The sequence below is a fragment of the Corapipo altera genome, unplaced genomic scaffold (assembly GCF_003945725.1).
Source record: "Corapipo altera isolate COAL_440 unplaced genomic scaffold, ASM394572v1 78, whole genome shotgun sequence".
NCBI lineage: Eukaryota > Metazoa > Chordata > Aves > Passeriformes > Pipridae > Corapipo > Corapipo altera.
This window is the reverse complement of record NW_020884904.1, coordinates 7,403,442-7,427,300: the sequence shown is the minus strand read 5'-3', so window position 1 is coordinate 7,427,300 and position 23,859 is coordinate 7,403,442. Positions and strand designations below refer to the sequence as shown.

Below are 23,859 nucleotides of genomic sequence, written 5' to 3'. Positions count from 1 at the left end.
TCAGCTGTCAACCAACACCCCCAGGTCTGTTTCTGCTGGGCAGCTTTCCTGCCCTTGTGAGCTCCTGGATCTATGATATGCCTGTCCACCCCTGTCTCTGGAGAGCCCGTGCTTTCTCAGAGATCTCTCTGATAGTTTTGTGCCTCCAGAGGCAAGTTCCTTCTTCTGGAACTAAATCAGTCCATGGTGCCCTGACTCAGTAGACCTGAGAGGCAGTTTATGTATGGGAGATTGGTGTAGTCAATCACTGATCAGTTGTAGGGGATCTGGGGACCTGGGAAAAGACCATGTATTTGGGAAGTGGCCAGAGCTGGGGCACCTCCACACCTTCTGAGAGCTGAACTTGGCTCAGAGTTTTAAACAAATCTTAGCAGATGGCACAAACCATAAGAAATAGCTGTCCTTTGAATATACAGTGTTTAAATAAAGACAAAAACCAACCAAACAAAAAACAACACCAAAAATCCACATCTGAAGTATTGTGACTTTTCAAGGTATGCCTCTGTTATTCTTTGCAAGTTCAGGTTGTGGGTGCATCATCCAGATTACAAATAAAGGCAATATTTTTCCCCTGTTGTACTTCCATTGATTCCAGCTTGCTTGGTTAAACAACAGCTCCAAGACCTCACTGCAGTCATCTCCTGGAGGGTGCTTGGACTGCCCCAAGTGCAGGATCTGGAGGCAGGAAGGCAATTAAAATTTCCCTTATCCCCCTCAGCAGTTGCTGAATATTTTCTGTTCTTTTGGACCACAAAGGTAAATGGTGATAGAGATTTGTCACCTAGTGCAAAATTGATGGGTTTTATCACATCTCTCTGATCTTCAGAGTGTGGGACAAAGACCTTTGCTCTTTATTAAGCAGCCCGTGTCTGCCCCAATGAAGATTTCATCTGTAGGCAGATATGGGGAACTGAAGAAAGTGCTTTTTTGTGGGTATGGTACTCACACATACATTAAGCTCTTTATTCATAAATATAGTATGCTTCTTTTCCCCTGACCTGTTGGGTTTTTTTCTTTTCCAGTACTTGGCAAAGAGCCTAGGTTTGGATTCAGTGGGGTTTGGCTACCTCCAGACAATCTTTGGTGTCCTCCAGCTCGTGGGAGGTTACATTTTCGGAAGGTAAGTGAGAATGATTCTCATGACCCCTTGCATAGCTGAAAAGGTCAGACATTTTTATATTTTCATAAAAATAATTTCGCTCTGGTTTGTGGTCCTATTGAAATGTTTGAAGATTTCATAACAAGCAAGGGAGAAATATATGCTATAAATAGAAATAGTGCAACATAGAAGCAGGCTTTATGTTAACTTAGGTACATTTTAATGATACATATTAAAGTGTAACAATATACTGGGAACGGCTTAAACTATCAGAGTCCTCAGAGTCCAGGTCCTAACAGCTTAATCCTGCAAATGTTTTATAGCCATGTGTAACCTTAGAAGTGTCTTGTGACTGGGAAACCAAAAAAAGAGTAGTTAAGTAGAGCTGTCAGTGAAAATAATTGAGGGTCATGTAATTTCTACAACTGAATCTCACTGTATCTGCATTCATGTTGAATACAAAGTTAGACTTACATGAATATTTTAAGAACATCTATAAACTCATCTGTCAAAATAAGAGTGGAAAAGACTCAGGGTTTCTGCCTCTTCACCCCATGGGATACACTTTTCTCATCCTAACAAAATGCAAAGAGCCCCAAAATTACAGTGGTGGGGAAATGTTTTCCCAAAGAGCAGGGAAAAAAATGAAAGAGGTGTGTAATCCAGAGATAAAAAAGCTAAAATGAGACTGAGAAAATTTAACTTTTCTTCTTGGTTCTGCTACTGATTAACAAAGTAATAAATAGATAGGGAGCTGGTGTGTGCCTCAGTTTTCCTGCATGGGATTTACTTTTCTGGTTAATGTTGTTGTGAGCACTACAGGATCCTCTAATACGTGGTGTGTGGCTCTTCGAGGATCTGATCTCTAAAAGCCCTTGGACACATTTTAAAATAAATAACAATAACATTTGATCCTACACTACTACAGTACTGCTGTTGGAAGAAAATATGTTCCTGAGAATGGAGATGGCACAAAGGGCCCATTTTTAAATGCTTTTTCTGTTAATATACATATCTGGAGTAATATTTCTTTCTGGATCTGATGCCGTATGAAATCTGGTTTTCCTCTGTGCATGTCATTCACTAATATCCAGAAGAGCTGCTGAAAGGAAATAAAATGGCAAAGCAGAATCTGTCTGGGACTGAAGGTGTCTACTGCCAGACTGAAGCCAAAATTTGCAACGTAGGTTTGAGATAAAATGGATTTTCCTAGGTGTGAAACTGGTTTTACCCCAGTATAAAGGTAGATTAAAAAAAAAGGAAGAAGGGGAATAAGAGAGAGAAAAATGTTGTTTAGGTCAGTTTTCTGTGTTCTTCCTTGGTGCTCCTAACTAGCCATGAGAAGATGAAGCATCGAATTTACTCTTAAATAACAAAATAAAAAAACCCCACATCAACCCTGGACAATGTAGAAAATTGTGGTCTTCAGGTTACAAAAAGCAAATGTAAACTTTCCTGGCTTTCCTGTAAACAATTAAGTTTTGACCTGTAGCTCTTCCTCAACAGAAAGCCTTTAAATTAATTATGCTTAGCATTGCTCGTAGACCAGTCTTGGCATTTTTTGGGAGGTTGTTCCTCTTGGTGTAAGCACAACTATTTGCTATGTAAGGTAATATTACCTTGCTATGTAAGGTAATATTCCTCTGCTAACTGTAAATATGCAACTTCAATAAAATAAAGGAGAAATTGCAGCAAAAACACTATCTAAGGCCTATTTTATAGTCATCATAGTCCCCAGTTGCTCAGAACCCTTTCTGTGGGACTCTCAGACTTTTCCCAGCGTAGTTGGAGTTAAATTACTGCAAAGAGTTGGAGTCGGGTCAAAAACCTGATCTGGCTGGAGTTTTTTGTTTGTTTGTATTATGAGGGTTTTGTTTGTTTGTGTGTTTTGTGTTTTCCCTCAAATAGAAGCCAAACTGATTTACTATTGTGAAGTTTTTTTGGTGTTTTTTTTTAACTCTAAAAAGAAAACTGATTTCTGTACCAGGTTTGCAGACCAGTTTGGTGCCCGAGCAGCCTTAATTCTCTCTGGTGCATCTGGAAGTGTCTTCTTCCTGCTTATGTCCCTCTCCACCAGTATCCCCCTCCTCTTCCTCTCCAGGCTGCCAGGAGTGTTTATGCATGGGATACCAGGTAAGGTCAGTGAGGGCTAAGTGGCCTTCCAAATTGCTTTTATTGCCTGTTTCCCCTCTTGCTTATTGAACTCAACAGGTTCAACAGCATGAAGGAGGGTAGGAGGAACATTTAATGGTCCTCAGGGATGAAATGGTGAGAACATGAGGCAGCAGATGTATTAGCTATGGGAAGCAGCACTTAGTAGCCTGTTGTTCCATCCTCCTGTATAATCTTGAGCAAATTGTTTGGGTTTGACCACCCAGACATGGGAGAAAGTCACTTGCTGACAGCAGTGCTATCCCAGACTTCTCAGCTGCCTTCTTGCAGACAGGATTTTTTCATAGAATTATAGAAGCAGCTGGGTTGGAAAGGACCTCTGAGATCATCAAATCCAACCCTTGGTCCACTACCACTGTGGTTACTAGACCATGGCACTAGGTGCCACATCCAGTCTCATCTTAAAAATCTCCAGGGATGGAGAATCCACCACGTCCCTGGGCAGCCCATTCCAATGGCTGATTACCCTCACTGTAAAGAATTTCTTCCTAATATCTAACCTAAACCTCCCCTGGCAGAGCTTAAGACCATGCCTTCTTGTCTTACTGATAGTTGCCTGGGAGAAGAGACCAACCCTCTTGTGATGAGGTCTCCCCTGAGCCTCCTCTTCTCCAGGCTGAACAGCCTCAGCTCCCTCAGCCTCTCATCAGAGGACTTGTGCTCGAGTCCCTTCACCAGTAGACCTAGCTAGTCCCTTCACTAGTAGAGCTTTCACCTTCTCCTGGAAAAAGGAACATGTTGGTAAAAAATAATGTTATTACGGAAACACCTTCCTTTACCCACCAAGAAGTTCTGCTTCAGTTCACATTTCCTATATTTTTCTAGTAAAAAACAAACTTCAGGTACTAGAAGTTCATGTAACTCGTGCAAGAGGACTCACGTTGAAATGGGGTTGAGCTGCTTCTTGCCACTTGTGAAGTGGTTTGTTTGAGTGGCTTGAATGTTTTTGTTTCTCATGACTGATGGGCTGAACCCATTCAACTCAGCACTGTGCATGAACATTTGCCCTGGGGCTGAAAGGACCATTTTGTGGCAGGCACTGTGTTTTGTGGCCTGAAGATCTGTATGGAATCATGGAATCATTTGGGTTGGAAAAGAACTTTAAGATCATAGAGTCCAACAGAAATCTGGTCTCTATAATTCTCTCCCACACCACCACCAGGTACTTCCCAAAGGGGCTTTTGTCTCCACATTAAATTGATAGAGTGTCTCAATGTATTTGACAATCTCTGCTGATCAGGCTGTTGTGTTCAAAACTGATGGAATGTGGGGATCCCAGAGGGGAGGGCCAATGCTTATTTGGAGACTCTCTTCCATCCAGAGTCCAAAACTTGTGAGCTGGGGAAACTCCCTCTAGACAGAAACCAGCCCAGCAAAGTTTCAATTGGGAAAAAAAAAAAAAGGAAAAAAACCGCTCTTAATGGCTTAGCAATAAAACCATGGGAACTGCTAGAGCACCTGCTCAGACCCTATGGCAAGCTTCTTTCAAGAGATTGGAATTTTTTTCTCCCCTGCAGGTGCTCAGAAGGTTATTACAGACATGACTACTCCTTCCCAGCGTGCTGATGCCTTGGGGAAGCTGGGTCTTTGCTTTGGAATAGGCATGATCATTGGCTCTGCCCTGGGAGGTGTTCTCTCCACCAAATTTGGGTGAGTGGCCCACTTTTTTGGTATTGATTTTGTTGCAACTGCTGAGGGGGAGCTGCTAAGGCATATTTAGCTTGCCCCCAGCTTTTGTGATATCTTACTCCTGGTGGCAGTAGAGGATCATATCAGAACTCTAAATTTTGCTTTCCGTACCACTACAAAGAATACTCCCACTGTTTTTAAGGAGAGCTTATTGAAAATATCACCTTCTGTCTATTCTATGTACTTAAATTGATTTAAAAACAAGCTGAATTGAGAAGTGAATTCTGTCTTTCTCCTGGTTGTCTTCCCTTTGGAGCTGAGTGTGCTGAAAAGTAGCACACATGGCATGGTCTGCTTTTAAGAAATGATGTTGTGCAACTGAGAAATGGAAATTGGGAGCAGTGTGAAACTCGTGGAGAAACTGGTGTTCTTGGGAGATGCTCAATATAGAGCAAGACCTTGGGAAAAGGAAAGGCAAGCTTGGGACAGTGGGGGAAAATATTGAGCAGGTCCAGCCCTGTCCCAGCAAGATGAAGCACATGCCTGCCACTTCCCTATTTGCTTTCCATAACCTGGCACATCATAGGAGGCTGCCACCATCTCTTGTATTCTACCATGGGAAAGAAATGTCTGGTTTTACTGAATTTAGCACTCTCCATTCATAGTAAAGGAAGCTCAAAAGGTGTAGTGTGTTGGAGAACTTTGCAGGCAGAGAAGTGCATGTGGCTGTAACCCTCCAGGAAGATTCCCCAGCATTACTCTGCTGGGGGGGGGGGAACTCTTGTGAATTTCGAAATATTTATTTTTCTCCACTTCTTTTTATTATGGACACTTGCTTTTTCAGATTCAGGTTGGCATGGAAATAACTCTACCCCACAAAATGGAGAGTAAAAATCACTCTCATCCTTGTCCTATTACCATAAGCACTGCCGACTGTGTATGGTGATACATCTCCTGCATGTGTTGCTCTCTGGACCCCATTGTGCATCCACATGTGTTCTGGTGCTGCACTGATGCTACCTCGTGTCTCAAATCTTTGCATAGGTTAATTGAGTAAAACACTAACTTTGCAGCCCTGAAAACTCTTTGCTGCTGTACCTTGGCAGTGTTTGGCCAAATTAATCATTGCAGAATCTCAGGGGTTTTCTTCCTCTTGCTTGAAAATCTGAAAAGATTTTCCTTAATTCCATTGGGGTTGGTGCCTGTTCTGTGTTGGCCAAGTGACACAAGGCTGGCTAGGAGGATTTGTTTTGTAGTTGCTACACGGTTGCATAAAATGAAAATTGTAGACATAAATAATATTAACTAATCAGCATTTAAAAGTTTTTATAGAAGTTGCTGGTTGAGAGCTGGTTTTAGTAGGTATTATTTTCAATCAAATACAGTGATTATATCCCTTCTGTGTGTTAACTGTGTGAAAGTAAAGGTTACATCAGTGCTTGGCTTTGGTTGTATGCATTATTTAAACATCAATATTGAAGCATTGTTATCTAGAAAAAATTTATGGGGTTTCACTTTCCCATGTGTGCATCAGTCAGTGGTTTATAGAAAAACTGGCAGTAGGAGAAAATCTCCTGTTTCATTTAATCAGACAGAGACATTTGCTTGAATGCAGTCTGGCTTTTGGGGTTTGGTGTGTCAGACAACAGGAGGCTTCCAGATTCCCCACTTACTTTGAAAGCTTCTGGACCTTGAACTTTGCACCTGCAGCATAACACTGAGAAAAGTGAACGTTGCCCGTAATTATGGGAAAGTCAGGCACCTGCACCTGGAAAACGATTTAGCATTTGGCTTTCCCATGGAGTAGTTGTTTCCCTCGCATCCGGAGGAGGGCAGCTTCGGCTCGGCGATCCTGCCCGGCAGCAGGAACAGCCTGTCACAGTGAATGTGAGGCTGCTCTTCGGTCCCCTGGCAGGACTGGGGAAAGCAGCCTGTCTAGCGGCAGTATTTGGTTTTCTCCATGAGGATCTGTGCATCCCTCTGGAAGGATGACAGGAATTTCTGTTAACAAGAGACAAACTCTACCGTGCTGGCTGGGCCCTCCTGAGCACCCTGGTATCCAGAGGGTGGATATGATTTAATAAAAAGCAGCTTCAGGCTCAGAAAGCCGCTCTGGGTGTTTGGTAACAACCTTTGCTGAAGCCAAATCCCACTTCTGCTTTGACAATGTGCTTAGCTCCTCTGCCAGATTTCAGTGCAAAGATTAGAGGAATAATCTACTGGGCTTTAGTGTTTTGGCTGATATTGGTGATGAGCAGGAATTCAACTGTGCAGGCAGCTGAAGGCAGCTCTGTGCCATGGAACAGCCCCCAGAGCCTCTCCAGCACCTCTGGCTGTGTCTGAGGCACAGACCTGAAGGGAAAAAAATGGATATTGCATTATGGACATATCTGAGGCTCTTTGGCCTTGTTGCTGTATCCCACAGACTGGCTGTTAATCATCCCTGCGTGTTTCCCACATTTGTATGCGAAGGCTCCAGCTGTACTTGGAGCTGTGTAATCACTTCCATTTTTTTCACAGAAGAATGACTCAATCACCTTCCAATTAAAATCTAAGTGTTTCTGCTGCGTCACTGAAGAGCAAAGCTGGAGATTTCTGTCCACTCTCTGTTCTTTGCTCTCCCTCACCACAAAGCTTGCCAGCATTCCCTGTCTGTTGTGGACAGCATTATTCATATGTTAGCAGTGCTTTGTATACAAGAAAGAGAGTAGAAATCAGTCTCAGTTCCTCAGCTGATGTAATTTTGGTATTATTCTTCTGTATTGTATTTACTGTTGATGTATTTGACCTAAAGAGCTGGTCTGTTACTGTTTTCTGTGTTGGAATAATATTTGTCAACCCTTATTCATTAAGGGAGCCCTGGGGGAGTTGAATGTACTGTTCTGATTTGGATAGGATTTTTTGAATGTTAGATCCTGACCTCTGCTCTTAAGCTGTAACCACCAGCTCCAGCCTTTCCTCTTCTAAGTGCTACACTTTCCCCCCAAGTTTTCCAAAACTTTGAATGAAGCTGTAGTAAAAGAATTATGACTTTTAGTCAGATGTGAACATGTTTCATTGGTGAAATGTGGTTTTGCCTTTTCCACTGCTTGAGAACTGGCTTTGCCTTATTGAATTTAATTGCTGGAGATCTTGCTCTTAATACTCCCAGAGATTAGCTCATTTGGTCATAGTATGGTGCTAATAACACCATGGTCATGGGTTTGATCCATATGTGGGCCATCTACTTAAGAGTTGGACTCAGTGATTCTAGTGGGTCCCTTCCAACTCGGAATATTCTGTGAATATATAGCCCTGTACACTCACCTTTGTACAAACTGTGTGTACAGCTGTGAAGAACAGGATTTCTATGGGCAGGGTGATGGCCAGGCAAATTTACACCACCTGGGGCTGAGGTATGAGACAATTTATTAACACAAGCAGTTGTAATCTTAAACATTTGAAAAAGTGTTTTCATCTTTGTATGCTTTTTTTAATTTATTTTGTGTTTTCTGGTAATTGATCGGTTGGATCAGAGTTGTGGATATAAAATACTTAGCTTGAAAATAACTCTGCTTCAGCTGAGGTCTACAGGTTCTTGGAGAGTGAAAACTCCATAACAGCTCATCCACATAAGGTGACTAAGAAAAGAAGCTCCGTTTGCACTCTGTAAATGTTTCTCCTCCGTGCATACTTACTGCAAAGCTGTTATGGGACCACCTGTTGCAAGTGAGCCTACTCCTGGAGACAAGTGATTTGGTATTTATAGTAGACTTCTGTGGCAGCGCTGTAGGTGAAAGGTAGAAGGCAGCTGAATTAGTTTTCAAAAGCGAAAAGATGATCCTAGGTAGCTAATTACAGAGATTTCATCCTTTCTTCTAGGACTATGATTAATGGCATTTGGCTGCTTTTTTCTTTCCTTCTAACAAGGATGTAGAGAAGCTCTGCTGCATGATCCAAGATTTGTTTGCTTTCTATGGACACGGAGAGGTTTCTTCATTTTAGTGACTCAGCTGTAGGCTTAAATCTTTTTTGGAGCAATTATTCCTTTGAACTTGGGATTTTCTTGGCTAAACTCCTTTGGTTTCTTATTTAATGTTATTACAGCAGGTTTTGGGGATAGTTTGTTGTTTTGTTTTGTTTTTTCCTGGCTGTGCTATTATCCTTCTTCCTCACAGGGAAAAGAAGGAGCTTGTTTGCCTGGAGTAGGGAATTGCATTTCTTTTTAATAACCTATTTGAACAATGTCCTCTGGCAGGGAATTTCTCATGGCTTCATAAAGAGTGGAAAAACTGTGGGTGTTGAAAGGGCTAAAGGTTGGGAGCTGGGAAGGCGGGTGGGCACATGGCAAAGGGTGAGAGGGTTGTGTTCCATTTCAGGACAAAGCAGGGCATTCTGCTTCTGGGAGCTGCTCCTGCTCCCTTCCAGCAGAAACTATGGTATTTCGCTGCCTGGGATGATGCTGGTCAGCCAAGCATCAAGAATTGGTGATGCTCGTACAGGCATTTCTTTGTCCTCTGTATCAAGGGACTTTGGAGAAAGGGGCATGGAGACTGCTTGCCAGCAAGCAACTCATCCATGATCCGCAGCATGGTCTGTCACTGTTGGTTGAGCTCTGTGGTGCCTTGGGAGAGATGGGGACAGAATAGCAAATGGGCTGTTTGCCAAGGAGCTGATGGTTTGGGGAAGGTGCAGAGGCCCTCAGCTATAGCTTTCTGCAAAAAATAAAAGAGGATCTAGAGATTCTTCTTCTCATTTACTCTGCATGACAACTATCTTAGTTTTGGAAGCCATGGTCCCAAAGGCTTTCTGTAAGAAAACCCAAGGTTTTCTGTAAGGTCTATTATAGAGGATCATGCATATCATCCCTCAACAACTTGTTGGTTCAGAGGTCAGGTCTAGGCACTTCTGTCGTCTATTCCCAGCACCAGAGTTTTCTAGTTCTGATGACGTTTAACCTATTCTTGAACCTTGGAAATGCCTCAGTGTGCTTTGGGTGGAGTTCACCTAATCTTAGGCATTTACAGCAGAAACAGCTACACCTAAATTTGTTTTTCAGACTCTGTGTTTGATGGAGAGGCACAGGTGCTTCTACAGCATCACTTAACGTCCTTGTGAAGCAGCTCAGGGAACTGTCTGCTTCCTAAGCTTTTTGCTTGCTTAACACCCAAGTCCCAGAACTGGCTCTGGTATAAGCACATTGTACCTGTGGTCAATGGTCCTGGAGTTTGATGCTGGATTATGAACAGAATTCACCAGGATGCAGGTCCTGGGCAGTTTTCCATCTGTGCTGCTTTCATGCAACAGACAGGTCTGCACTAAGCTCATCTCCAGCCCTGCCTTCCTGCAAACCTCTAACCTGCCTTTCACTTCTAGGCCACCAATTTTTAAGTTTGGGTCCCCTGGCTTTCTCCCATTTACCTATTGGAAGACTACCCTTGCACTGCAAAGGTACCTTTGTTCTCCCTTTGCTGACCTTCCATGAACCTGGATCTTCTATGGTCTCTCTACAACCCCCAGTCTGAACTGCAGTGGGGAAGGTGTGGTGATGGGGCCAAGAGCCCTTTCTTGGTCCTTCACCCGTAGGTGGGGCCCTTTCCCAAGGGAGGAAGAGTGGGGTTCAGGGCAGGAGCCAGCAGCTTGAGGGAGAGCCCATGCCTTGTGGCTGCCCTGAAGGTTATGGGGTATGGCTGAGGAGAGCTAGGCTTGGGTTGAGCTAACTGGGGGCTTGTTGGCAGCCCCTTCCTCAGCTTTATCAGGTGCTCTCCGTTTTCTTTCAAAACCCTTATTTCTACTTAGCCTTCTGCAGGAATGTGCTGGGAGGACTGTGAGTGTGGCTGTGCCAGCTCTCAAGAGACGGCCACCTGCCCTTCTCCCCACAGCACCCTCCTTCCTCCTGGGCATCTCTGCCTTTTGGGGTTGGCTGCCTCATTTTCCCAAGGAAACCAATGTGAAAAGTCATTTAAAAAAAAAAAATTGAGAAAATATCAGACCTTCCTCCTGTGGCTGGTTTGTTCTGCTTAGACAGAGCTGAGGTTTGGGGGCTGCTGGGAATTGACTTGTACCAGAGCCAGGGGAAGAGGGACTCCTGGTATGATGTGCCTGGTGTCTCTCCATGGTCTGACAGCAGTTTCCCAAGCAAACAGGCAGTTAGAAAATAAAATGGGGGAAAAGATATCTCCAGGGGAAGCTGAGGAAATTTCCCTGCTCTCTTTTGCAGCTTTCATCATGCCTGTGTGCTGGGGGAAGCTGCCCTGCCTTGCCGCCCCATGCCTGGAGTCAGAAAGTGAGGGGGCGGCGGGCAAGCAAAACCCTGGTTTGTGTGCGTGGTCACCAGATCGCAATCAAAAGCGTGTGTGTTTGTGAAATCAACTCTGCTAAACAATTACGGATGTTTGAACACTGCTTCCCTCTCCTGATGCTTTGAAAGTGCTAGGTTTCTGTGCAGTATGATGCCCTGCCTGGTTGGTTGTTAGCTGTGTTGCTGCAAGGCTGCGTTGAGGTGGTGGCTGCTTTTTCTTGTTAAGCCTGGTTTGACAGCCCCAAGGAATGAGTGTAAAAAATGGGAGAGAGAGGGGGAACCCACAACAAAACCAAAATTGGAATTTTATGGCATAAGGTATTTTGGGTCTGGCCTCACTAGCAGAGGTCATGTTGGAGGGCTGAACATGACCTTCATAATGCAGGTTATACAATCAGGCAGTATCTGCTCATGACTCACTAGAGCTTCATCTGCTCTTCCCACTCCTGGAATATTTCATGACTGGGCAGCAAATCCAGCAGTATCACTGGGGATTGAAATCCAGAGATATATTGTTTTCTTTGTTAACGGAAAATAGAAAGTGCAGAATAGACTGTGGTTAAGTCTCTGACCTGGGATTTGGGACTTGGCTCTGCTATGATTTTCCTGCTTTGCGAGTAAGTCATCCCATCCCTCTGCATTACTGTTCCTCGTGCATAATATAGGGCAGTGAGATGGTTTTTCCTTCCCTCATCCGATACATTTACAATATTGCTATTTAGATTATACAGCCTTTGGGATGCAGACTCTCTGTCACGAGGTGTGCTCACGCAAATATCTACTACCTTAAGGGAATACATCCTGTTTTTCCTGGATGTATTCTCTTTTTCATCCCTGGGTGTTCTGGAGGACAGGCAGAGTCTTTGTGAGCCAAATTACCATACTTTTTTTTTTTTTTTTTAGTTGAGTCAGTGCCAGCTTTTTGCTGTTTTAGCAAAGCAGAGAAAAATCCTCAGTCAACCACAGAATGGGGTGGTCGTGGGAGAATCCCAGAGGCAGGGGACTGAAGTACAGATCTGAGCCCAGCAAGAGCTAGCAGAAGGACCTTGAGGGCATCATGAGGTGGCACTACCTTCCTCCCTTCATGTCTGTACATATTCATATGGGCAGCTCTCTCCTTTACGTCTCCTAATCCTTTTGATTCAAAGGGTCATGCTTATGTTTAATTCTGATCTGCTTCAGCGAACAAACCCAGCCTTGTGGTGAGGCTGGGGCAGGAAGGATGTGGCGCTTGTGTGGGAAGGACTATCAGACAAGGGAGGGAGGGAAGGTCAGGATGAACGGAAATGTGTGGATTTGGCATGTGAAGGGTGGACTGGGAGGAGGTAAGACTCCTGGAGTTAGGGAGATGAGACGTGAAGCTCTGCAAGAGACAGACTTAGTGCTTTTAGATGTATTGTGACACCTGGTGCAGTAAGATTAGGGCACCAAGGGACTTGGGCTGGAAGGAAACAGGAGAAGAAGGGTGACAGCACATCCTCTGCTGATGCTCTCCTGCTTTCCTCCTGCCTAGAATATGACTGCTGTAAAGGATGAGTGGAAAAGCAGTCCTTTCGGAAGAGTTTGGGGTTGGGTTTTAAACCATTCCCAGTGCTTCTCTTGGCTACTGCTGCCAGATTGCTGGGATGAGCAGGAGGCTGCTGGGTGGATGGGGAGATGCAATACCCCATTGTCACGGAGTTCCAGTTCACCATGGCCCAGGGTGAAGGTCAGGCTGCTTGAATGGGGTGTTTAGAGTGAAATGAAAAGGGTGTGACCTTCTCATGAACTACACCAGCTTCCATGGCCCCACCCAGGGTTTTCATTTCCTTGCAGTCTCCTTATGAAACCCTGCTCACAGGCACACCACCAGAGCCAAAGGTATGTGAAGCATTCCAGCAGTGAAAGCAGCCAGAGGGCAAAGGATTTTCTGAATGGCCATCTCCAGGCTAACCCCAGCACTTGTTAGGGCTTGTCGCTTCAACCTGAGAAACCATGGGTTGCTGCAGCCAAGCAAGAAGGTATTTCCAGCATCAGAAACTTCTTGGTGCTTCTCAGATTCCTCTATGTCAGTGACCAGCTGGACTGCATGGAGCTCCACCCGGAGTTGGATGAGAAGACAACCGAGAACTTATGGGTCAGGATTAAAGGGAGAGCAGAGACAAGTGACATTATAGTGGGAGTCTGCTATAGACCATCTGACCACAAAGACCAAGCAAATGACACCCTCTATACACAGATAGGAGTGGCCTCATGTTCACAAGCTCTGGTCCTCGAAGGGACAACACAGCTGGGCATAAGCAACGCGGGAGCTTTCTGGAATGCATTGATGATACCTTCCTTTGCCAAGTAATACAGAAGCCAATGAGGAGATGGACAATGGAACAATGGACCTTGTTCTCATCAACAAGGAGGGGCTGGTAAGGAATGTGAAGCTCAGGAACAGCCTTGGCTGCAGTGACCATGGAGCGGTGGAGTTTGAGGTGCTTAATGCATCAAGGAGGGTGCACAGCAAGCTTCCTGCCCTGGACTTCAGGAGAGAGCAGACTTTGGCCACTTGGGGTCTGCTTGGTAGAATACTATAGGATAAAACCCTGCAGCGAAGAGGGGCCCAACCCTCCCTGGTTAATATTCAAGGATTGCATCCTCCAATTTTAGGAGAGATGTGTCCCAACAAAGTGATCATGCAAAAATGCCAGGAGACCTGCATGGATGAACAAGGAACTCCTGGACAAACTCAGGCACAGAGGGTGTCTGAGGGAAGCCTTCAGAGGGTTGAAGCAAGGACAGGTAGCTTAGGAGGAATATAGAAAGTTCTAAGTAGTCAGGTCTAAGTAGCCAGGATCCTTTTAGGAAAGCAAAAGCCCTGATAGAATTATATCTGACCAAGGACATCAAGAGCAACAGGAACAGCTTCTATAGGTATGTAGGTGGTAAAAGTAAGATGGTGGAAAATGTAGACCCTCTCCAGAAGGAAACAGGAGACCTAGTTAGCTTCTTATATGGAGAAGGCTGAGCTACTCAATGACTCTTCTGCCTTGGTCTTCAGTGGCAAGTGTCCCAGCCACACTGCCCAAGTCACAGAAGGCAAAAGCAGGAACCAGGAGAATGAACCTTCCACTGTAGGAGAAGATCAGGTTCGAGAACAGCTAAGGAACCCAAAGGTGCACAAGTCTCTGGGACCTGATGAGAACTATCCATGGGTCCTGAGGGAACTGGTGGATGAGGTGGCCAAGCCACTATCCATGATATTTGAAAAGCTGTGGCAGTCTGGTAAAGTTCACAGTGTTTGGAAAAGGAAAACAAAATGCCCTTTTTTCAAAGGGGGTGAAAAAGGAAGGCCTGGGTAACTACACAGCACTCAGTCTCATCTCTGTGCCTGCAAGGTCCTCCTGGAAACTATGCTAAGGCACATGGAAAATAAGGAGGTGAGTGGCAATAACCAACAGGATTTACTAAGGCAAATCATGCCTAACAAATTTGATGGCCTTCTACAACAGGGATGGCTGAGGAAGGAATGAGTAACATCATCTATCTGAACTTGTGCAAGCATTTGACACTGTCCTGCATGACATCCTTGTCGCTAAAATGAAGAGGCATGGACTTGATGGGTGGACCCCTTGGTGGATAAAGAACTGGCAGGATCACTTCAGTCAAAGAATTGTGGTCAACAGCTGGATGTCCAGATGGAGACCAGTGATGAGTGGTGGCCCTTAGGCGGCTGTATTGGGACCAGTATTATTTAACATCTTTGTTGAGGACCTGGACAGTGGGTCTTAAATGCAAGTTTGCTGATGACACCAAGCTGACTGGTGTGGTTGATACTCTAGGGTGAAGGGATGCCATCCAGAGGGACAGGCTGGAGAGGTGAGCCCATGTGAACCTCATAAGGTTCAACAAAGCCAAGTGCAAGGTCCTGCATGTGGGCTGGGGCAATCCCAAGCACAAATTCAGACTGGATGGAGAATAGATTGAGAGCAGCCTTGAGGAGAAGGACTTGAGGGTGCCAGTGGATGAGAAGCTCAGTGTGACCCATAGCTTGCAGCCCAGAAAGCCACTGGCATCCTGGGCTGCATCAAGAGAAGTGTGGGCAGGAGCTTGAGGGAGGGGATTCTGCTTCTCTACTCTGCTCTCATGACTCCCCACCTGGAGTGCTGCATCCAACTCTGGGGCCCCCCACATAAGAAGGTTGTGGATCTCTTGGAGTGAGTCCAGAGGAGGGTCACAAAGATGATCAGAGCACCTCTCCTAAGAAGACAGAAATAGCTGGAGTTTTCCAGCCTAGAGAGAAGGTGGCTCCAGGGAGACCTTTAGAGCACCTTCCAGTAAAGAAACTTGGTCTAGTGAAAGGTGTCCCTGTGCATGGCAGGGGGACTGGAACTAGATGATCTTTAAGGTCCCTTCCAGCCCAAACCATTCTATGATTCTATCAAATGTTCTCTGTAGCACTCAAATTACAAGCTCCTGACCACTTAGGCTGAGCCCTGTGTTGTGTCAAGTGGTGCAGGAAATTACCTTAAGTGCTGCTAGCAAGGAGAGATGCTGATCCAAGAGGAGGGCAATGCTAATGGTGGGATCCAAGAGGCCACACGCCATGGTGAGAGTCTGTTGGTGTACGGGGCTTAGCACTGTGTGTTGATCCAGCAGTGTGTTGTGCCATAGCACATGTAGAAACTCTCGTGGTTCACCCCATAAGCATTGGCAGGACAACATGTCTTATAGGGTTGCACCCCATTTTGGGGGATGTGGAGCAGCAGCTTTGGAGGAGTAGCATGTCTTGTTCTAATTAACTATTGCTTGGGAGATGACTTAGGTGGCCTGAGAGAGACAAAGACCTTATATGTTCATTAGAATAATTTGCTTTGCTTTACCATCAGTAAGGGGCTCAGCTCTGCTCTCCAGCTGCCCTCTAATACAGAAGCACAGTCATCAGCCTTTCCAGAAATGACTGTGATTTTATGTCAGCCTCCCACTTGAGGATGTCTAACGTGGATTTTCAGCAGATAGGAATTTAGTACTTTTGGAAACCTGATCCATTTAAGGTACTTCAGAATCTGAAAACTTTGAGAGTTTTTGGGAATCAGAGATTTCCTGCTTTAGTTGTTGTTATAGCAACCGTTGCTTTGATTTTAATTTATTTTTCTTGGTGAAGAGGGGATTGATTATACATCGAATCCACTGTGGTCAGTATGCAGTATTAACATCTTACTGAATGTTCCTTTATTTCATTATATTCTAGGCTAAGACTTTTGGACTAATTACTTCTTCACAAAACTTCACTGTGAAACCCTTTGAAATCTGCACCATCTTTTCTTTTATGAGATTTGGTTCATTTCTCTTTTACCCCAGGGTATGTGATCTGAGACATATTGAAGTCATTGGAAGTGTTTCCTTTGAGTTTGTTTTAAATTAAGCTCTGGGTAAAGAAATTTGTAGAGGAAGGAAGGCAAGGCCCAGAAACCTAAAAGATTGCTGCAGGATATTTCTTTTAAAAAACTTGAATAATTATAAATCCCCTTGGAAAAGCCATCTGGGGAGCATCTGAGCAATGCTTAAAGGAGGCCAGTCTTAAATGCTGTTCTCAGACTTTAAAAAAATGGGGGGGGATGAAAGACAGTAATGGTTATTAAAGCTGAGGATGCTCATGTGTCAGATGTTTGAACTTACTTCCTACAGAAGGTTAGAGAGGCTCTTTCCTGATATAAAGCTGTATAACAGATTTTATATTGTCTGTGATGGGTTTCTTTCCCTCCCCTTTCCAACTGTCCAGACACAGCTGGATATGAGACAGATGATGAATCAATTCTTATGGCTAATGTTTTCCAGTGTAGTTCTGTACATTTCCCAGTCTTCCAGGAACTACTGTTCATGACAGAAAGAGACCTTCTTCTAGATGGACCTACTAATGTTTAGAAAAGAAACTTTTAAAGCATTTGTTGAATAACTCCTTTAGGGTAACCAGAGGAGCCTGTGGTTGGTGACACCAGGCTCACACCTCACACTACACCCACGTGTGTTCTCATTGCATATGATTACACAGTCTGGGATGTTTAACTGCCTGATTGTAATCTGTACTACCTACCAAAAATTGCATCATTTTGATTTTGCCTAGGGGCTGTGTGGAAAGCACTTTCAAATAGAGTTTCTTGGCCCTTGAAAGACTCATAAAATTTTGCCTGTGCTTTTGTATAAAGTCTGATCATTACTTTTTAAATTGTTTCATTTCTTTGGGATGAAGGTTCAGCCACAGCAGGGAAGAATTTGCAATAGCTCCAAAAGTGCATCCACGGTGCAAAACTGCTCTGAATAGCAATGGACCTAAACCGTTCCAAAGGTTTTCAAAACACAAACACTGCCTTGATTATTGAAGCATCCAGCGTGAGAAAATCCCATTTGTTCTTCTCCAGCTGTGCCAATTCACTCCATTCTGTGCTGGTGAGAGGTCTGATGCCCACCAGGAAAGCAATCAAGAGCCAAGTGCATTAGTCACCTACCTCAGCCTAACAGGATCCGAGGTCAGATGATACAAAAATGAGTGACAAATACTTACTAAGAATAATCCAGCTAGGAGCTAAGGCCTGACCTATATGCAGGTCTGCCCTGAGAGGGGCATGTGACAGCAAGCTCAGCAGTGGCACCCAGTGAGGGGGAAAGCACAGGAATGCAAATGGCACCCTGTAACAGGGCAGTGAAGCCATCTGATGGCACATCCAGGCACTCTCTTATTGTAGACTAGGATCTTTCTCTAGACTTTGGGAATGAGCCATCCAAAAGTAAATGTTTAGTCAGCCTTGCAAGCTGTCTGAAATGCATGATGTGCCTGTGACAGAGCAGTTTTACAGGGATGGGTCTGACCTTTTTTTGTCAAATGTGACTCTGCTATAAAGAAAATCTGCAGTCGAAAGGGATGGTAAAGTGTGGGGAAAATTTAGTTTTCAGTTCCTGAGAACTGAGCTGTGGGGAAGAAAAGGGAGTCTGCCACTTCTGTCAGCACTCATAAATGACAGGGAGGGCTTTCCCTACCACAGAGGTTGTACCATTCAAAACAAGCCATAAATCTGAGGATTTGGCACAAAACTAAGGGTCACTGTCAATATTTGTCTTACAGACAAGAGTGGAGCCACTTGGCTTTGTGTTAGGGCAGTCTTCTTGATTTGACCAGGAGGTGCAGCTGTCACCTGTGAGGGCAGGAAGAAGGCAGTGCAGTGAAAAGTTGGGCTTGGTCACAGTGCTGAGGATGCCATGGCTGTTGGAGCAAATGGATGAGCCATCAGACACTGGACAGGCATCTCCACCATGAGTCGGTCATCCAGGGGCATGCTCTTGAGTGGGCAGAGTGGGCCCTCAACAGTACACTGGGTGGAGTGGGGTGAGAGGAACAGAGGGCACCAGCAGCTGAGCATGACGACTTGGCCAAAACCAGGCTGTAAGTAGAAAACCAGACCTCCAAGCTTTGGCTGTTGGAGCCCTGTAGCTCAGATTGTGTGATGGTTAGGTCTGGGGCTGGGGTTTACTTCATTTGGGAGAGGAGAGAGTTACAAAACATGGATCTGGGTTCAGGTTACCATTCTTCTCCCCTGGGCTATTCCAGGTGTTCAAATATGAACTTTTGGCCCAGGCCCATCTCTAATTAAGCATTTTCTTTAAAAGTATTTTCCTTCATCGGCTCCTGTGCTCTTGGCTTGTCTCCACTAGCCCTCTTTGCTGTGCTAGAGCACAGTTTGCTGGGCATATTAATTGAACTGTTTACACACCTGGTTTCCTGCAAGAATAGACACCTAGCTCCTTCTTTTGAAAAGACTAGCCCAGAGGCTGTAAACAGGAATTGTGCTATGTCTGGAAAAGCTGAGCTGCTGCTTATCTGAACTCCCTTGGGCTGTGGGAGCAGCAGCTGCTGCAGACATGGGGCAGTTGAGCACAGAAACCAGATTGCACACTCTTCCCACCAGTCCTGTCCTACTGCCCAGCTCAGGTCCTCTAGCAGCTGAGGAATCACCTTCTTTGCAGGGTTATTCCCTTTTATTGTGACTGTGACAGGAGGGGCTTCACCTGGCATTTGGGTCAGCTCAGATTCATATTTTGTCTTCTATGTGAAAGCTGGGGTGTCATTCTGCAGTTATGTGCAGGACAGCTGATGGGACTTTTCCTCTCTTTTTAGGGCTTTACCTTCTAAGGTTAGTCTCTGTTAAAGCTCCCCAAAAGCAATGGTGGGTTCATCATCCCTTATATTCTTCTAGTCAAGGGACATCTTTCATAAGCCGTTGTGTGGCTCAAAGAATGACTGGGAAAAAAAAAGGTTGGTAAGGCTCATGTGGTACAGATCAGATTAAATGGTCCCTCATGGTCTCTTTGGGCTTACAATGTGTAAGCATAAACATGTGGCATTGCACAACTTTGATTTCAAAGTATAAGAAGATTGCCTTAAAATAGGCTGATTTTGTGGTTGCGCTCTCACCTTCTGAATCCTGCTTTATAGCTGCTGTTTTAATTGGTGACACTGAGTTTTACTTAGCCGCTTCATTTCTTTGCTGAACGTTACTTGAACTTCATCTGGAAGATACCAGCTAATTGCTGTGTAAGGCCATGAGTTGGGAAGGTTGGTGTGCTGTGCTGTTGGTGGTGCACAGGACATGGAGCATGCTGCTGAAGTGCTAGGCCTTGGAATCTTTAACTCTCTGCACTACTTGAGCTTTCCAAAGCACTGTTGATGAAGGCCCATGGAGGAATCCCCCCAAGGCAGGCCCTTGGGAAGGGGGATGCAGATGCCTGGGCTGGGAATAGGGAACAGGAAATCAGATGCACCTTAGGGCAAAATTTGATATCCAAATTCCAGTCCAGCTAGGAAAGGAAAGTGCTGCTGTTCCCAAAGCACTGGGCTGGACTGTTATTACTCCAGCAACCCCCAAAGGGGACACAAAGTCATTCAGTGGAATGCAAGAAGGCGTGATAGTAGCTTTTGGGTTCTTGTGCTGGGGGAGAATTCCAGCAACTCTGTCCAGGCCCAGAACATCTCCTAATTGCCCAGCAGGCAGTGACTTTGTCATTGAACTTTATATTGTCATTGAACTTTATATTGTCATTGAACTTTATATTGTCATTGATTCTTGCTTGGTTGCTGAATGTTAGTTATATGCCATAAATGTTAGGAACTGTAAGGGCTGGGAAATGTCAGCTCTGGAAAAGGATCTGGAAGGACAAAGGTGACAGGTACTTTTGTCCAGGCTTGCGTCAAAACCCCTCAGAAAGGAAGAGAAGGCTTATACTATCACCCCGCTTACCTTCCCTCCTGCGCAATCGGACCCCTCAGCCAAAAAAAGAGATCAGGGCTTTTGCTAGAACTCAGTGGCTAGCTGGATCCAGTGTGGAGTGGCATAATTGTTCATGCTGCACTCTGTGCTCCTGCTAATGGTAACAAATCAAGCAGGAAATTATTTTTGGAGCAGCGAAGCATGTTGAAACCCAGCAGAAGGCAGCTGTTTGCGTAACGGGAGTTGTGGGAGAGCTGCCTTCCTTGTTGCCAAGCACTCAATTTCCTATACTGGTGAGAAACGGTTTCCCTGCTCCCGGCAGCATGAGCGAATCCCCTTAGGCTTGGGAGGCTGGATTTGGTCCAGCCTTCATCATTCCTGTAGTGCCTGCTTCACCTCTCTGAAAGTCCCCAGACACTTTTCTGTGGGGGTCTGAACTATCTAATTCTTACACCTCAGATCACTGCTCAGCCCTCTCCTTAAAAACAAGTTACCTGTGAAGTAGAGGGTTTTGTGCAGAGTTTCAAATGCATTTCAGTTAACTCTCAGCAGAGGTCCACATCTGGCAAACAGCCCATGCTGGAAGTGAAACATTAGTTCTGCTTCAGTCTGATCATCTTCACCATGAGTTTACACCCTGGCTGGGTTTCCAGCACCAGTTTGGTGCCCTGGCGGTACACACAGTACTCGGGCTGCCTTCGCAGGGATGTGTCCTGGCATGCAGCTTCTCTGGTAGCACTTCAGCACCTCTTTTTTTGTTCAGTTCTTTCAGCAGGTCCCAAGGGTCTAACAGGGGCTTGATTTTTTAATTTAATTTTATTTTTTTTTGGTGGGGAGTGGCATGGTCTTAGCATGTTGCTCCTCTTTCACTCTCTGGCAATACTGTTTCTACCTTTTCTTTCTGCTACATCACTGCAAGCTGATATCCAGGCACTGGCCTTGCCTCTTGAGGTGGCTCCAGCAGTATGTTGATGGTTCTCCTATCCAGATAGGTCTGTCACCCTGGGCCTGCCTCTTATGCCCTTATACCAGAGCAGAAATAAATCCCTTCAGTCCTACAGGGAAACACTGTGCCACATAAAACGGCATCCTTAATGTGAGTCGTAGGATTGCGTTAGTCGGAAAGAATGAGATACAGCCATGGCTGCAGAGAAGATGATTGACCTGGTGCAGATGGAGCTTAAATTCCTGCCCCCAAAATGTGATGCTTCTGTATAGAAGGGAAGGACTAAGTCAGTGCAGAGAAGTTTCAAAAGTCACCATGCGGGTATAAAGCCTTTTTTGTTTGTGGACTTATTATGTCATCCCTCGGTCATGCAAATGTCATCCCAGAAGAAAGACTTTTTCACATTGCTGCCTTGTTCTAGAGAAGTCCCTCCCTGATTATTCATGACTGCTGACTCCTTCAGCCATGTGCCCCTTTCCTAAGGGCTGGAAAAGGGTGGAAAGAAATTCCCTGACCCAGTGAAAGGCAGGAAAAAAATCCTGTGCACCTGAATTGAGTCAGTCTAGAGTATTTGTGGCTTTTTAGTTGAGTAATTAAGTTCTCATATAGTCCCATCATGGTAGAAAAGATGTCTGTCCTGTGCCGGGTTGAAGTTTGTAACAGTTACATGAGTGTACGTCGGAAATGAGATCCCAGAGCTGGGATGATGGGCAGAGCAATTTCTATACTCTATCAAAGTCTTGGTGAAGGAGATTCAAAAATATTTTTTAAAACCACTGTTGTTTTACTGTATCATGACTTTTCAATAAGTGCTTGATGGTCTTGGTGTGGTTTGGTAACGGAAGATGGAGCCTTTTTTTTCTCCTTGTCTAGGTTTGCAGCTGCCAAATGCTTTGCTGTTAGGGCTGTTTAGGGACTCATGGTTTTAGCTGAAAATCCAATTATTTTCCCCTTGCCACTTAATTGCTCCCTGTGACATCGTTATGCCCCATGCCTTTGGTTTTGCTTTCTTGGGTTTGGGAGGGAGACAGGATGGGATGGGTGCGCCCTTGGAGACCTCCCAGGTCCATCCTGAGCATACTTCCTGCCTTGTCTTTCAACTCTATTTCTTTTCTTTGTCCCCTCTGTTGGCCTGAGGGGAAGAAAGAAAAGCTTTAGAAATCTCCAGTTTGGTGGCTGTTTTAATTGGTCCCTCAGGCTTTGCCTGCTCCAAAGCCATTCTATGGTCTGTACTGCTTTAGCCCAGATTTCTTGGGACCTAAACTGAAGAATTTATAAAGTTGTACACCAAAAGGGTGTACATTTCCTGACAATAAAATAGTATCCAACCCATAAAATGAAATTAGTATGAGCCTTAAAGGCAATGCAAAGAAAGGAACAGTGCAGAGTTTGAGGAGCAGTATACTAAATTGATGAGCTTGAAACCTCTAAGGAAAGTCTTATTTCCTCAGATGAATGCCATAGTTATGTCTGAACGGTGCCTCTATTTCTCTGCTGATATTTTACCAAAGTGTAGCTGTAGGGAAGGGTTTAATTTTATTTTGTTGCCTTATCTCTGGGAACCACTTCAGTTCCGTTCCAATGACGTTCCTGAGAAGCATAAGACTAGAAAGGGGTTTATTGTGTCTTTGAACTGCCTTTTGCTCTGAGGAATGAGGATATAATTGTAACGTAGGAAGGACAAACTGAACATGTTCAGGCTTGTCCTGCCTGATCTTTCCCTGTTACTTTTTTTTTTTTCTTTCTTCTTTCTTCCCCCTTGCAGCTAGCACTCATGATTGGGACTTTCCAACTGATAAAGTTGGAAATCCAACTGATTAGCCTAGGGGCTAATATGCTCTTAGCTAAATGAGCTCTCTGGACAGCTGGATGTGCAGTTTCTTTTGATGCCAGCAAGACAGGGTTCGCCACTTTGTGTTCACCACCAGAGCATCGATCTCTTGCTGCTCGCGTCTGCAGGATGAGTGCAGAGGGAATCTTGGGCAGATGGCTTTCATATTCCCTCTGGGATAAATTTTTTCCACATGTTTAGTGATCTTTTAAGACTCTCTTTCAGTAATGCTTGGATTTTACAAGAAGTAGGTCTGTGGAAGAAATTAAAGGCAAACATTACCAGACTTGAAGCAACCCAAAAAGAACATCACTAATGCCTTCAAATTCCATGGTGCTTTAGGATATCACAATATTTGTGTAGTTGAAATACAGGATATGCTGGCTATATCTGCAAATATATAGAAAACTTGTGCTCAGTTTGTGTAATTTAGTAAAAAAAAAGGACTTTGAGGCCATTACTAGCCTTGACCTGAAGCAGGGATTAAAGGTAAAGATGTTGGTACTAAACTCATGCCATCTTTTTTACTCAGCTGCTGCTATCTGATAACTTACTGAAGAGCAATGAATTTCCGGTCCTTTTCTACTGCTAATCCATATCTCTGCACTCTGGCTGGGCTCTTTGTGTTGGCTGCTGCCATTTTGATGAGGATTGGTAGCCATCATATCTACACTG

At 44.7% G+C, this 23,859-nt stretch overlaps 1 protein-coding gene across 2 annotated transcripts in view; it reads left to right on the top strand.

Annotated features, from left to right (window-relative positions):
• Nucleotides 1-23,859, top strand: part of SLC22A18 (solute carrier family 22 member 18) — a 64,715-nt gene that overhangs the window by 1,554 nt on the left and 39,302 nt on the right. For both annotated transcript variants that reach the window (XM_027651387.1, XM_027651385.1), the window contains exons 2-4: nt 1,023-1,120; nt 3,087-3,232; nt 4,789-4,921. In XM_027651387.1, the coding sequence (XP_027507188.1) occupies nt 1,023-1,120; nt 3,087-3,232; nt 4,789-4,921 (377 nt within the window). The remainder of the gene's footprint in view (nt 1-1,022; nt 1,121-3,086; nt 3,233-4,788; nt 4,922-23,859) is intronic.